Genomic DNA, 15,992 nt, shown 5'->3' with positions numbered 1-15,992 from the left:
GGCGCAGCGAGCCCGACTTATCACTGCAGCAGCTCAGGTTGCTGCTGTAGTGCAGGTTCTTTCTCTGGCCTGGGAACTTCCATATGCCATGGGCACAGGCAAAAAAACCAAACCAACCCAAACATGGGGATGCAGATTGAATTTGAGTATATCTTTGGCTGGCATTTGTGTCTTAACTTGCTTGAGCTAAGAGCAACAGCTGCCCAGTATCCTAGGTTCAGATCTTGGCTCTGCCTCTTCCGAAATATCTCCCCTCTCTGCATCTGTTTTTCTCTTTTGTAAAGTGGGACCATGGTAGTTGTGGATGCATTGCTTTCATGGGCAGGAAGTGTGTTCAACAGCTGCTGCCCATAATACATGCTCCATTTTTTTTTTTTTCCCAATATGGGGATGCAAGGAGGCCACCACCCACACATCTAAAGCTGTGTCCTTTTTCTTTTTTTAATGTCTGCTGTTAATAAAATATTTTTACAGAGACCAAAAAATCAGAATAGTGCAAAACATCTCAACACCATGCATTCATGACCACTTCTCATTGGTTTTTAAACATTTGTTCCAAGTCACATATTTACAGAGAAATGGGGGCATCTGTGCAGATACCGGACTGACGGGATGGAATTAAAACAACAACAAACATTGCTTTGATTTACATTTACAATCACATGCTTAGAGAAGATGTGTGGAGGAAGAACCTCCCTGGACTGCATGGCCAGGTTCGGGGGGGCGGTCTCAGGGGGCCGGGGCCAGGGATGGGGTCTGAGTTCCCCTGGCTGTGTGGCTGAGGATGTATGGGGACCTGCCGCCTGTGACCTGTGTCTCTCCAGTGAGCCAATATGGCTGGGTGGGGCAGGTCGGGTGAGGAAGATGGAGGGGGTCTTACTCGACACCATCAACTTGATTTGTCTCTTAAAAAAAAAAAAAAAAGGCAAAGAGAAAAGCAACATGTGTCAGCAAAAGATGACTTTGGTCCTTGACAGTTCTTAGGAAAGGATGTTCAGAGGACAGCAGGGGTCACAATGTGGATGAGCCTCTCAGGGAGCTCTCCTCCCTCTCCACCTGGGCAGCAGAGTTAGGGCAACTCTGGGCTGTCTCCGCTTTGCCCCAGTGTTCCCATCTGCAAAATGGACAGCACAGGAGGTGGGGGACAGGTCTCTGAGGTCCCAGCCAAGAGAGGTCCCAAGGATTTCTGGTTGGGTGTTAAGGTTTTGTTTTTTTTGCATCTCTGATGGGGGCACGGTGAGGTTCCAGGTTGGTGCCTGAGAGCCAGGATTAGGGTGGACAGCTGGGCACCTCCTCATTTTAGGTATACCCTTTGAGATGAGAGCCAGGGAGAACAGATTTTGCTTTTTCTCTCTTCTCTGTCAATCCATCTCCCCAGTTCTGAGTCTCTCTCCATTTCACAGCTCTGGCTGTCCCCAACTGGGGGTGATCTTACCCTCCTTATTTTCCCCCTGTGCCCCTCTGTCTTTCCCTCCCCCCCTTTTTTTTTAAGATTTTTATTGTTTTTAAAACTATAGTGGATTACAATGTTCTGTCAATTTCTGCTGTACAGCTCTCCCTCTTCTCTCTTCGTGTCCTTACTCAGTGTCTCTGTCCCTTTTGAAGGGGGGGATTGCCTCTATCAAGATGTCCTTCAGTGTCTCACACACCCCCATCCCACTACACCCCTACTTTATCCTTTCCACAAACCACAGAACTCTGGGGTGATCTCCTGGCATGGAGAGAGGTCCAAATGAAGTCCCCCAAATCCTGGCTGGGCTCAGAACCTTGGACAAAGTGGTGAAAGCTCAAAGGGATCATCTAATGCTGGCTGGCCTTGGGGAAAGCCCTGTGCCTCTCCCGAGCCTTGTTGTTCTAATACAGGAATGTCTGGATTTCAAACACTTCCATTCTCCTTCCTGCATGTTCTGTGGCTCGACCAGTCTGGCTAGAACACCTCCTGTGTACCCAGATCTGTGTGGGAGGGAAAGGTTGGTATAGACACACACCCGGATACGCAGGCACACAAGCAGAGCCCCCTGCGCGAGACATAACTCAACCAGTCCTTCTTTCCTTGCCACCTTGCTGTGCCCAGCCTGTGCTGGGCGAACTTGGGGCCCTCAAGAGGCCACATACCCCCATCTAGGGGGAAAGAGAGCCTTTCAAAGACACCCCCACGGCATCAGAGACAGAGGCTGGGGAAGGGACGGACATAGGAGGAGGGACAGAGGCTGGGGAAGTTCTGAGGGGTTCGAGAATCAGGAGGGAACATTTGTGATGTGTTTTGAGGAACAAATAAGAGTTCTTGGGCGGGGCCGGGAGGGGGGAAAGGAGGAAGTTTCCATAACAGTTCTTGCCTGGGAGTCAGAAAAAGTACTTCGATAAATACTCCCTGAGGTTCTTTCCACGTGCCTAGGCCAGTACTGGGGAACCCTACACACACACACACACACACACACACACACACACACACACACACAAACACACAGGCACACATGCCTTGACCAGAGAGCCTCACAGTGAATTTTTTTGGAAACACCTTGGCTCTCTCTAGCAGCAGCTCAACTCCCCCTTTTCCTGCCAGTCATCCAAATAATTTTTCAGAGCCCACCCCAGATCACAGATTACCTTCCCTTGGGTGTTGCTGGTGTTCTCAACCCCAAGTCAGCCATCCAGCCCACCTCCACCTCTCAGTTCAAAACTGCTTCTTAGTCATTAGGAAGGAGACTCCAAGTTCCCTCTAAGCCAACTCCCAGCCTGTCCCTTGCCCTTGGCACCGTGGCGCCCCACCCCCACCCCCGCAACTGTCCTGAATGAGAACTTCGTCCTCATCTCTGGTTCAGAACCTTCAGTCACTGAAAACTGCCTGAAGTTAGGGGACACATTAAAATACTTCCAGGTAAATTAGAAAATACTGCTGCTTCTTCCAGACTCTTGTTCACATAACGGGAAACCATCACCATAAACATGCAACATTCAGTTTGCACATGGCCTCCTTACAGGTGCCAAACCCTTGGGCAGTGCACAACTAGGACTTCTCTGTACCTAGGGATTCTGGGGTTCATCTAAGGTAGAGTTCACTTTTTCTTTTTAATACATCCTCCAAAATCTTTCCAAGAATTAATTTCAGTGTCTTGAAAGTACTTTGTCCCTGCCTGCCCCCTCTCCCCCACCACCCACCACCACCTCATTCCATTCTTCACGAGGTAGCCACAGGGAGATTTTGAAAGCTGAAATCCAGACTCTCTTCAGCTTTAAATTCTCCTTTTAAATACCCAGCCTAGGGTGAAATCAAAACTCTTCAGGGTGATGTACAAGACCCCACCTGTTCTGATACCTCGGCAAAGTTCCCCTATCTCATTACTGTCCCCCATCCCCTTCCTAGCTGACTTAACCCCAGCCAGGCTGACCTGGCTATGCTTCAAGTCAGCCCACCTCTTAGCCTTTGCACCTGCTATTCACTCTGCCTGGCACTCTTTTCTCTCCAGTTGGTTGTTCCTTCCCACCTTCCCTATCTGATGTAGCCCCCCCATCCCAACTCCAGGAGCCCAGTTACTCCTCATCTCATCCCTATGTTTCGATTTCTCCCTAACCCAGCACAACCCTGTACTTATCAATCTGGCAGAAAAAAAATCATGGCATATACACACTGGTCCATGGTAGAAAAGCAGATCCTGAGCAAAGATGAGTCATGTCAAACTTTCCCAAAATGCCTGTGTGAGCTAAAATGGGGAAATTTGACTCTGGCCAAACTGCTTCATCATCTCTGATAGAGAAGAGCTCCAGGCATCTAGAGGCCCCACCTGGGGATATTCTGTGGCCTGTGTGTCTGAATGAATGAATGAGGTCTGGGGGAGTAAGCTCCCAGTAAGTTTGTATATTCTCTCTCTCTCTCTCTCACACACAAACCCTAGTTTCTGGTCTCTCTTCTTTCCTGACTGGAGCATTCTAAGGGAGGAAGGAGGGCTTGGGGTTGGGGGCTGGGTCCAGGGAATCCCACATCTTCACTCTTTTTTTTTGGCAGGTCGAGAGTTCTCAGGTTATCTCCCCCTTGGAAAGGGCTGAGGGCAGGGGTTTTGCTTGGCAGCCAGAGGTGGGAGGGGGCACTGAGGGCCTTGGCCCAGGATTCCCATCCCTTTAAGGATTAGGGGAGGTCCCCTGAAGGGGGTTAGCAGCAACTGGGGAGCTGTATCGGGTCATCCGATCTCAGCTCACCCTTCGGATGGGGCACACAGGCTAAAGGGAGTGGGGAGGGTATGGCACTGGGACCCTCGGCCATGTCTCAAGCATCTCTTTTGGCCTCGGTTTTGCAATCTGTCAAATGGATGGGTTGAATTCTATAATATGAGTACTGGGTATGTGGGGGGAAAAGGGGAGGCAACCCCCCACAGGGAAGTGGGGGCAGCATGGGTGCCCCAGAGCTGTCCCCTTGACCTCCAGGGTTTGGGCGCCCGAGGGCGCATGTGCTTTTGAAATCCCATCCTCCCCCGCTCCCCGTTTATTTTTTTGCACAAACATCAAAAGGGTCTCCGGTCCACGGATGTTCTCCAACCACCATCCTAACCCTCCAGCCCACAGACCAACCCAGGGGGCGCTCCAGGAAGCCCTTGCCCCTTGCCCAGGGCCCGCCCCTCGAGGGAGCTGAGAGTTCTATACTTGGCAAATTGGTCTTGGGCCCCAAGAGTTGGGGACCCATCTTATTTATGGCTTTTCCAGGGGGCAGGAGGCGAGGCCTCCCAGTACCACACCCCTGGGACCTAGCCTCCTCTATAGGGGGCGAGTTTTCCTCCCATCTCAGCTCGAAAGGCCTCCTAGACGCTGGGGACGTGGCCTCAAGTAGGGGGAAGGTGGCTTCTTCCTTCCCTGTGCCCTAGGGCGTGGCCTCCTGAGGGCACAGGGTGTTGCCATTCACATTTCCCCAGAAGGGGAAGCTAAATCTAAGCCGCAGGGGCAGTCCGCCCTCAGCAGAGACCCGCCCTCTCGGAAGTCCTAGCGCGCAGGCGCCGCCCCACCCCGCACGCTCTGCGCAAGCGCAGTGTTGGCTCGGCCGCGCGCCCCGCACTAGGGGGCAGGCGCGGCCCCGCCTTCCTCGGTGGAGCGCGTGTCCGACTTGAGCTTGACGAACTCCTTGGCCACTTCGTCGTTGCTGCGTTGCGACAGGATGCGCAGCACCGTGAGGCCCGTGTCGTCCATGTGGATGCGGCGGCCGAGCGGCAGCCAGCAGGCGGCGCTCCCTCGCTGGACCAGCTCGCGCAGCTGCAGCACGGCCAGCCCCACCGTGCGGTCCTCACGCGCGAAGCAGTAGTCCTTGACGCACACCTGCAGCTCGTAGCACTCGGGGCCCGCGTCGGCACTCAGCGTGCTGCGAGATGGAAATGCGTGAGAACAGGTCCTTCCCACTAGGCAGCTACAGCCCTACCTACGGGTGACACTACCTCTCTACCGGCCACGCCCACAAGCCGGGTGTCCCGAACTGGGCCACGCCCACATCGAGTGATCCTCTCATTTTCGTGAGCTTCCACCCTAGGTCGGGCCCCACCCCGCTGGACCACGCCCAAGTCAGCGGGGAAACTGCCATCCCCAGCACGGTCCCTTCCAAGTCTCTCTTCCTCCTTTCTCTCCTCACCCAATAAAGCCACCAGCCTACTTCAAGCCCCAGCCATGCCACATCCCCATCCCAAGAGACTCTTCCCCCAGGCTCCTCTGGCTAGGCAAGAGTGGTGTGTGGCTTGGTTCGGGGCATGGGAATATGGGTCACTTGGGTAGGGCTGGGATCACATATAGATGGGGCTTCTTAGCAAGAGTGATCTAGGTGAAGGCCATCAGGGGTCTAGAGTAGCAGATGGCCTGGGGAACAGGGTGTGCAGAGGGGATACCTAGGGTAGGGATGGGGGTCAGTGGATCTTATCCCACTCCATACCAGCACCCACCTCAGCTGGCTGCCTCCACCATTCTGCCCCCAGATATGGCACAAAGAAGCCCCTTTACCAGCCTCCCACCTGAACCCAAGTTCTCTCCTTGCTGTGGCCTCTCCCCCATGCTCCCTGGACCACCCCTCTTAACCCCCACCCCCACCCCCACAAGATGCCCTCTCCCTGCCCTAATGTCTCACCACAGGTGACTACCCACTCCAGCAGCCTCCACCTCCTCAGTGACGCTGGACCCTGCCCTGATACTGGCTGGTCAAGAGCTCACTCCTTTCAGACTATGCCCACACCCATCTCTTGCATCTTCCCAGGCTGCACTCCTAGCCTTCAACCACTTGGACTCACCTCAGGGGACATCTGCTCCCTAGTAGGTGGTGTTCTTGCTCCTACATAGTGTTTCAGGTGGCCTACCTCTCCAAAGCCTTTGATCAAGAGCTCTCCCCTGACAGGATTGGCCTGACTCTTGTCCCTCAAGGCCCCTGAGCTCTGATGACCCTTCCTCCTCTGCACTCTGTCCCCCAAGGACATCCTCCAGTGTTACCCTGCCCCAGTGAGGTTCACACCTGACCCAAGATCCATCGACCCCTATCCCCACCCCAGGTATCCCTTCTATACACCTTGTTCCCCAGGCCATCTGCTACTCTAGACCCCTGATGGCCCACACCTAGATCATTCTTGCTCACAAGGAAGCCCCATCTATATGTGATCCCAGCCCTACCCAAGTGTCCCATATTCCCATGCCCTGGACCAAGCCACACTCCACTCTTGTTCCCCAGAGCAGACTCTTCCAGATGACCTGCCCCACCCCTTTTAACCAGACCAGAATCTCCAGCCCCAGAAATGGTCCTGCCCAACAAGCTCCTTCAGCCCAGAGAGACTTCCCCTTCCCTTCATGAGCACTCATCATAGTGTTATATCATACTCACTACCCACTCTGGGACCTGTCTGCCCTCCAAGGTGGTCTCCTCCATCCTTGTGTCCCTCCCACTGATGTCATTCATGCACTAAAGTGCCTTTCTTCCTAGTACCCCCACCTATGATGTGATCCTTCCTGTCCCCAGATATCATTTGCCCACCAGACATCCCTCCTGCCTAGCGGACCCTGAGGCTCATACATTATATATCCCCTTTCCATGCTCCCCAAAGTATCCCAGACTCACAACTGGAAGCTCTCATTGTACTTAGGGGCCCAGCTGTTGTTCTTGGATTTGGTCGCAAATTTGCGTTTCTTGTCGCTGAGCTGGGGCCCAATGATGTTGACCTCGATGAATGGCCGGAAAATGCCAGAAGTCTGCCACTTCAGGTCATTGGCAGCCACCACTGTTGGGGGAAGTAGAGGGTAAGACTGATTAGGGTCCCCACCCCATCCCCAAGTAGGCAGCTTTGGTTTTTGAAGCTAGTCTAAAAGACTACATTTCCCAGCATGCTTCTGTAGCTAAGTGCGGCCATATGACTAAGTTCCAGCCAGTGAGATGTGAGAGGAAGTGATGCATAAAACTTTCAGCTTGTGGCTTAACAAGGCAGGGAGAATGTCCTAAACTTTCTCCTCCACCTAGGTGCAGGCTGGCATGCAGGTGGGGTCTGAGTTCTTAGGGACTCTACAGAAGAAGAAAACGCATTAGGGATAAAAGTACAACAAAAGATGATAGAGGCCTGGATCCCCAACACTGTGAAGTCTCCACATTAGCTCTGGGTTGACTGTCCTTGGAGTTACTTCAGAAAAAAATTCATTTCATCTATTTTGTTTATGCCACTGTTATTTTAGGACTTAGCTAAAACAGCCCAGTCTGTGTTCTAATTAGAAAATAAAAGCCAACAAAAGGAATGAAGAGCAGAGAGATAAAGTGGAATTGAGTCTTAAAACACTGTTTGCAACCCTTGATCCAGCCATGCCTGAAGGTGGTTACTTCTGGAATTTTCAGTTTTATGGAAAAAATTTTTTTTTTTTTTTTTTGCTTTTTGCCATTTCTAGGGCCGCTTCTGCGGCATATGGAAATTCTCAGGCTAGGGGTCAAATTGGAGCTGAAGCCGCCAGACTAAGCCAAAGCCACAGCAACGCAGGATCCGAGCTGCGTCAGCGACCTACACCACAGCTCATGGCAACGCTGGATCCTTAACCCACTGAGCAAGGCCAGGGATCAAACCCGCAACCTCATGGTTCCTAGTCGGATTTGTTAACCACTGAGCCACGATGGGAACTCCAAAAAAATTTGTTTTAATGAAAAAAAAAAAAAATTCTTCCTTAAGGCCAGTCTGAGTTTGGTTTCTGTTTTAGAACCTAGTGCATCCTGGTTGAGGCACTCTTTCTCCCACCTCAGGCTACTCACCTTTCACTGTGACCTTGTGTTCCCCAGTTCCTGGATGAGTGAAGAGCTCAACATGGACGGAGACTTCACCCACAGGATCTTCCACACCCGAGCCTGGGCGGGGCAGGGAAGGATGCTTGTAAGCTTCATTCTTTCCTACCCACCATAAAGGACCTGGACTGCTTCCCACCCATGTGCTGGCGGCACCAGGTCATCAGCCATGACAGGGTGGCACTGGGAGGAAGCTGGGATGATGGGTGTTCTTGAGGAGGCCCAGAATCCTGGGTTCTATCCTTTCACTTCCTTGTCGTGTGATTTCAACTTCTCTGAGTGTCTGTCTTTTTTCTCATTCCCTGTCATCAGACTCAGCCTTCATCTTACACACCATCTCAGCAGCATCTGACATCCTGGCTTCCTGTGCCTCAGTTTCTCCTCTTGACTGCAACCAAGCCACACTCTCCAGGTTCTCATCCTACAGATTAGTCACTCCTTCTCACCCTCTCTTGTCATTTCCTCCTCCTCTGTCAATCTTCAAACTGTTGGGACAACTTGCATCTCAGTCCTCAACCCCTTCTTTGTTTTCACTTCCTCCCTAAGTACTGGTACAGTGGAAAATCCTGCCATCTCTACCTTCAGAATACAGAATCTCACACACCTCCTTGGCCTCCATCCTGGTCTAGCACCCAACAACCTGTGGCTTCATCTCACACTTCAGGTATGGCCAGATTAACCATGGCTGCCCAATCAGAGCATTCCCTGGCAGTGGCTGCAGTGCCTGGCTCAGGCATGGTCATGTGACCCAAACTAGGCCAATAGTTGTCCCTGGGCCAACTTGGCCAACCTGGACTATTGCGGTAGCCTTCTCTCTTTCACCCTTCTCAGCTTCTTTCAATGCACCAGCCAGAGAAATCCTGTCAGTCATGTCCCTCCTCTGTTCAAAAATCTCCCCGGGCTCCCATCTCATGCTGCAATAATAAAAGTTCTTTTTTGTGACCTGCAATGTTACTCCTGATATGTCCTTGCCATAACCTTTCCTGCCTCACCTCCCTCCACGCTCACACTTGCCAGCTCTGCTCCAGTCTCATGGGCTTCTTCACTACTCCTCCGACACTCAGTGATAACATGACCCAGGGTTCTCACTTCCCCTGAAGTGACAGCTTGTAGAGGCATTTTTTATTATCCCTGCCATTCCTTTTCCAATAGGCCATTTTGAGTTTCTACTGAGAAATGCTCCTACCTCACCTCAGACCTCGTGGCTCCAGCTTACACTTCAGTTATGGCTAAATTAGCCATAGCTGCCCAATCAGAGCATTCCTTAGACATGGCTGCAGTGATTGGCTCAGGGATGGTCATGTGACTCAAGCTGGGCAAATAGGCATTGGCCCTGGGACTTTTGCTGTAAGGCCTAGAAAAGAGTCTCTCTCTAGTGTTAAGCTGTCAAGGCTGACTTTGCCCTGTATATGGAGCATCCACCCCACAGAGGTCACAACAGAAACCAATGACCAATGGCATTGTTGGAGACTCTGGATCCAGCTACTACTGATGCCAAATCAATCTGTACTCTTTCAGTTGCAGGCTCACAAATTCTCTAGTCTGCCTGAGTCAGGGTAATGTATGCTTCAGTTTCTGGCCACGACAAGGATCCTGTTGATTGGTTCTGAAGGGGATCATGGAAGGAGCAGTTCAAAATCTTCTGACCCCATCCCTCCCTCTGTGACTCTGGGAGGGCATCCTGTGGGGTCTGGGGACCTGTGACCGCCAGCACCCCCACCAGGCCCCTCCCCTGCCCTTCAGGAAGCTCCCCACACCTGGAGCACCCCATGCATGGGGAGAGGAACAGGGGGAAAGTCAGGGGTGGGGGTGGGGGTGGGGAAGGAGAATGGGTCAGTCCAAGGTTGTTCGGGTTACCTGGCGCTGGGTGGTAAGTGACCAAGGCTCAGGGGGGCAGAGGGGCCTGAAGACTCCCATTACCCCAGTATTGGGGCGTGCACCCTCTCATCTTTGCTGCCCACCCCAGGCTGCCTTCCTTGTCATCCCAGGTGCCCAACCCTCTTCCCCCAACCAGTCACATGCTCAGCCTCACCTCCCCACCCCCACCCCAGGCTGATGCTTCATAGCAAGCTCAATCCGGGCCAGACTGAGGGGTGCCAGGGGAGAGTCGGACAGTGGTGGGTGGGGTGAAGGGTCAGATCATGGCCAAAGCTAGTAAGAAGGGGGAGGGGGGCAGTGCTGGGCACCCCCATCCCGTGGTTTGCTGGCTCCAAGGGGAAGGGTCTTTCCCAGGCCTCTGTATGCTTGTCCCAACCTCACACCCGCTCCCCAAATCCCAGGCCCCCCTGAAGGAGAGGTTCCTTGGGCAAAGGGCTTAATCTCCTTTGAGACTCAGCTTCCTCATCCATGGAATGATAGACCACCCTGTGGGAAAACCAGGAGGAATGTTCTCGAGAATCCCTGAGAAATGATTGGCACAAGGCCTGGCTCATTAGAACCTAAAAAATATTGGTTTTCTATGGTCAGAAAATAGTAATAATAACAATAACAAAACAACAACAACTAACAATCACTGCCAGGTAGTATAAGACAGGAACTGCTCTAAATTTAATTTACCTAATCCAAAAAATAAGCTATAGTTAGGGTCTGTGACTATTCCCATTTTACAGATGAGAAAACTGAGGCTCTGGAGGCAGCCGGTTGCCTGAGGCACCCAACTGCGGAGTGGCAGAGCTGGAATCTGAGCCGGCTCTTAACCTGGCAAACACCTGTCCGGGGGACCTGGGATCTGGTTTAAGAGAAGCACCTAGCGAGAAACGGATTCTGACTCGAATGGCTTCTCCTTCACCATGTGGAACCAGCAAGCCGTCCTTCCCCCTTGTCCGCCTAGGCCCTCCCGCAGTCAGTCGGGCTTAGGCGGGGCCCCGCAGACCAGGGAGACGGAAGGACGGGCCTTTTACTAGCCCGGCCGGGAGGGGCGCAGGCACCGGGCACCGGGCGGGCGCGGGCGGGCGGCGGAAGCACGTACCCTTCTCAGGATAAATGTCTTCACTAAGGGTAAACCTAGTCCCTTTTCCACCATGGACTAATCACGGGGGGGGGGGGGCGGGGGGAGGTGGAGAAAGGAGGGAAGGGAGAAGTGGTGGGGGGAGAGACGAGCGAGCGAGAGGCAAGGATGGAGGGCAAGTGTGCGTGGCGTGGCGGGGAGCAGGGGAGGCGCGGAGAGGGGGCGGCGAGTGAGAGGGAGGAGAAACAAGAGAGAGAGAAACGTCAGCTGCAGACGGACAGACAGACAGCCTCCCGCTACGGAGGGACACTAAAAGCAGCAGCGTGGGCTGGGCACAAAGCTGAGAGCGGAGGCCCGGCGCCCGAGGAGGGAGGGCCCTCTCAGCCCTGGGCTGACTCGGGGAACGGGGCCGCTGGTGGCCGCAGGGTTTAGGTCCCCTCACCCCAGCCTCCTCTTCCACTGCCAGAACGAAGCCTGGGTCAGCGGCCAAACTTCTCTCCCTTGACTGCACTGTTAGGGCCAATTTTGAGGAGAGTCCCCAGGGAGGGGAACGAGGACCCTGGAGTCCTGCCCCCCAGCCCCAGCTTCTGTGTGTGACTCAGAGAGGGGACAGGAGACAGAGGCAAGAGAAGAGAGAGAAAGAGAGAATTTGAGAAAAGGGGAACTCCCTCTTCGTCCGCCCCCTCCACGTCGGGGTCCCTCCCATCCTTGGGGCTGTCTGTCCTTCCTTAGCCACGACAGTGCTGCTGTCCCTCCCCAGGGACCTTCTACCAGTCCTCCAGAGGTCCCACCCTGGAGATGCCAATCATTCCTTGGCTCAATGACGTCAGAGATGCCGCCCATGCCAGAATTGTCAATCACTCCTTAGTCACCAAGGTCATGGGTCCCTCCCGCAAAGCTGTCAACCACTTCCTGGAATCATGGCGTCGAAGTCCTGACTCTAGTAGCTGTCAGTCACTCCCTGGTCCTTGCCATCCATCAGAGGTCCGGCCGACAGCTTTCAATCACATCCTGACCCCATGACTTCATGCATTTTCCCAGGAGATAGCATTCCCTCCAGGCCCAATGACGTCAGAAGTCCCGCCCTTGCGAGCTGTCGATCACTCATTGGCCTCGCGACAGCATGGAGCTCACGTGGCCTGGAGCTGTCAGTTTGCCCCAACACATGACATCACAGAGAAGGTGAGTCAAAGGCGGCCGTTGCACCGTTGCATCGACTGGGTCCTGGGCTGCCCACCTGGGCTGCCCCTGTGGGCAGGGATTGTCCTCACGCTAACCAGTGGCTCCTTACCCTGGCCGGTCTGCGTCTGCACGAATGTCTTGATAAGCAGGTCGGTGGCCTGAGTGTAGAGGGACAGGGCATAGCGCAGGGACTGCAGGTCTGGACTCTTCTCCAGGAAAGTTTTCTTGAGACCCACACCACCCGCATGGAAGTATTGCTGTGGGGAACAGGATGGGGAAGAGGTAAAGCTAATGGGACCCCCTTCATACCCCTTGGACTGGGCAGCCACAACGCCCCTCCCCGACTCCGATGCCATCTGCTGAGACAGAAGGGTCTTCAAAACACCCAGGCCCTGCTATTCCCCCATCTCCACCCCAGCCCCAGACCTTCCCTTGGGCTCCCAGCACACTCAGAATAACACCCATGCCTTGTACCCCTTCCTTGGCCCTTTGTGGCTCCAAACTGCAACGTCCTAGCCTTCTCTCCAAAAGTCTTCCCTAGAACATACCATGCCTCAGGGCCTTTGCACTTACTATGCTCATTGATGCGAAGGGCCTCCTAGCCTCCACTACCACACTCTGTTTTGCCATGGTTGGCTTCCTGGCTTTCTTTCTTTTTTTAGGGCTGCACCCATGGCATATGGAAGTTCCCAGGCTAGGGGTCAAATTGGAGCTATGGCTGCCAGCCTACACCACAGCCACAGGATCCGAGCCGCGTCTGTGACCTACACCACAGCTCATGGCAACACTGGATCCATAACCCACGGAGTGAGGCCAGGGATCAAACCCGCGTCCTCATGGATCCTAGTCAGCTTTGTTTCCACTGCACCACAATTGGAACTCCTGCTTCCTGTCTTTTGTATTTTTTTCTCCCCAGGAGACTTCAGCATTTGAGCTTCAGATTGTCACTTGAGGCCAATGAGTGATCTACAGCTCGGAGAGGCCAGGCCTCTGAACAGCCAGGGATTGAATCCAAGCTGCAGCTGCCACCTAGCACCAGAGCTGTGGCAACACGAGATCCTCAACCCACTGCTTCAGGCTGGGGATCGACCCTGCACCTCAACAGCAACCCAAGTTGCTACAGAGACAACACTGGATCCTTAACCTGCTGTGCTATAGTGGGAACTGCTCCCTATCTTTCTTTGATTAAGGTTTCAAGGAGTTTTCTTTAACCACCGCTCCTTTGTATGCCGCCAACCCTATCTTGCTGTAATTCTTCATTTCAACAAAACATTTCCTTTGGAGTGTTTTCACACTTTGGATTTCATGGAGACCACAGCCCCTTTCATGTTCTCCACATTCTTGCGTGAGCTGGTTCCCTGCCTAGAAATGCTCTGTTTGCTTTGCCTTTGAGTTTTTACAAATTCTTCAGACCTCACCTCCCACATGCCATCTTCGTGAAAGCCCTTACTACCCCCTCCTTGGGCTCTCTGATCCTTCCCTCTACCCTGTCCTGACCCCATGGGGCTGGTTGTCTGTATCCAGCTGACATCCAGCCTAGGGCTCCTCAGGGCCCTGTCATCATCCAGCCTGAAACTGATATGGAAGGGTCATCAAAGAGTGTTTATAAATGGAATGAATTAACACCCTGGGATGGGCAGCGGTGGGGCCTCTCACCTTGATAGTGTCCAGGGCCAGCTCGACAACTGCACATTGCTTCGGGGTCAAGCTCTTGGCTTCTTCTCTTACCATATGGTCCTGGATGGATGGAGAGAGGGACCAGGTGGGCAAAGCAAACTCTGCCTCGGGGATCTGCCTGTCTCTAAGTCTCATTCTCGCTAAACTCTGAGGAGTTGGATAGTGGGTCTGTTCATCATTGTGTCCCTGGTGTCCAGCATGTGACTGGCACACAGCAGGCGCTCAATAAATATTTGTTGAATAGGTTATTCGTATTCTTTTTCTTTTTCCTTTCCTCTTTTCTTTCTAGGGCCACATCTGTGGCATATGGAAGTTCCCAGGCTAGGAGTCAAATCAGAACCACAGCTCCCGGCCTACACCATAGCCACAACAATGCGGGATCTGAGCCTTACCTGTGACCTACACCACAGCTCCCAGCAACACTGGTCCTTAACCCACTGAGTGAGGGATTGAACCTGTGTCCTCATGGATACTAGTCAGGTTTGCTACTGCTGAGCCACAATGGGAACTCCAGTTATTTGTACTCTTGATCAAGCTATATCTGAAGCTGAACCTTGCACATCTTTCTAGTACACTGAGCAAATAAATTGCACTTAAGCCAGTCTGAGGAGGGTTTCTGTCCTTTGAACCTGCAAAGCATGCCAGTATACTAAGATCTCTTCCCTAGGAAGCCCCCCGCCTCAATCCCTAGCTCCCATCCCCGGCCTCACCTTGAGTTTAGACAGCTGACCCAGCTCCTTGGCTGCATTGAAGATCATCTGAGTTCCCTGCAGGAAACAACAGACATAACCTGGGTGAGGATGTGTGTGGGGGTCATCCTGCCCAGTCCCCAAGTCCCCGCTGATACCCCAGCCCTGGACACCATCTTGGTTCTTGTCCAAAGGCTCTGAGGAGGGCAATAGTTTTGTTCCTAGGATCAAAGAGATCCGGAGTCGCCCAGGAAGTACTGAGGAGATGGTGACCTTGTCCCCAGAAATCCCAGTGCCCTGGGGATGCTACCCATCGTCCCACCTCCACTACAACCCCAGGTTTGTGGAACAAAAGAGAGCAGGCTGTGAGGAGGAGTGGGTGGGGGGAACCCAAGATAGTGTCTGTGGGTGTGGGCAGGGCTAGCCAGCCCCAAGTCAAGGAGCCTTGTGGAAACCTTGGGATGGGCTCTGGTGAAACCCACCACCCACCAAGGGGCCCATTCCCTCTGTGGGAGAATTTCCCCAGTCATCTGGGGTGGACGGTTAATCTGACCTTTTAAAAGGAAGAATCCTCCCCTTCAACACACACCTCAGTACCCACCCCCTACTCCTTCCCAGAACAGACATCAGCGAGATGACATCCTGGTTATGGCTCTAATGAGCCAGGTGGCCTGGGTTCAAATCCCAGCTCTGCTGTGTGGCCCTGGGCAAGTCATTTAACCTCTCTGAGCCTCAGTTTTCCCATCTTGATGGGGGAAATCACATCCAGTTTGTGGCTTATCTGGGCCAAAAATGTCTTTGTTCAGTCTTCATGGTTATTATCATCATTTGGTTTCAAGGTCATGGGCAGTACTAGGGGAGACAGGGTCCTGGCCAGGAAGTCACATGTTCTGTCTCCTCCATTACTATGCTGGATGACCTGAGGCATGTCACCACCCTTTCTGAGCCTCAATTTCCTCCCCTGGCTAATAGGGGGACCTACATTAGTTCAGGGGATGGGGGTGCAGCTGAGATCAGGGAGGTTATTAATTCTGAATTACTGGATCCTGGGATGGTCTGGGGGTCCTGGGCAGAGCTAAGCAGGGAGGAGGGCCATTTACAGCTGGGATATTTGGAATCACATTGATGGTTTTCTCTTTTTTCTTTTCTTTTCTTTTCTTTTCTTCTTTCTTTCTTTCTTTGGGCTGTACCTAAGGCATATGGAGGTTCCCAGGCTAGGGGTCAAATTGGAGCT

At 53.1% G+C, this 15,992-nt stretch overlaps 1 protein-coding gene across 13 annotated transcripts in view; it reads right to left on the bottom strand.

Annotated features, from left to right (window-relative positions):
• The window catches only part of UNC13A (unc-13 homolog A), a 72,090-nt gene continuing 56,515 nt past the window's right edge, over positions 418–15,992 (bottom strand). For 8 of the 13 annotated variants that reach the window (XM_021083543.1, XM_021083550.1, XM_021083551.1 and 5 more), the window contains 7 exons: positions 14,780–14,836; positions 14,049–14,129; positions 12,502–12,649; positions 11,232–11,288; positions 8,234–8,326; positions 7,067–7,226; positions 418–5,341 (listed from right to left, as the gene is read on the bottom strand). In XM_021083543.1, coding sequence (XP_020939202.1) covers positions 5,041–5,341; positions 7,067–7,226; positions 8,234–8,326; positions 11,232–11,288; positions 12,502–12,649; positions 14,049–14,129; positions 14,780–14,836 — 897 coding nt within the window. In that variant the 3' untranslated portion in view covers positions 418–5,040. The remainder of the gene's footprint in view (positions 5,342–7,066; positions 7,227–8,233; positions 8,327–11,231; positions 11,289–12,501; positions 12,650–14,048; positions 14,130–14,779; positions 14,837–15,992) is intronic. The other 5 variants (XM_021083549.1, XM_021083548.1, XM_021083552.1 and 2 more) reach the window with 3 other exon arrangements.

This window comes from Sus scrofa, chromosome 2 (genome assembly GCF_000003025.6).
Source record: "Sus scrofa isolate TJ Tabasco breed Duroc chromosome 2, Sscrofa11.1, whole genome shotgun sequence".
NCBI lineage: Eukaryota > Metazoa > Chordata > Mammalia > Artiodactyla > Suidae > Sus > Sus scrofa.
This window is presented reverse-complemented; position numbering and strand designations above follow the sequence as displayed.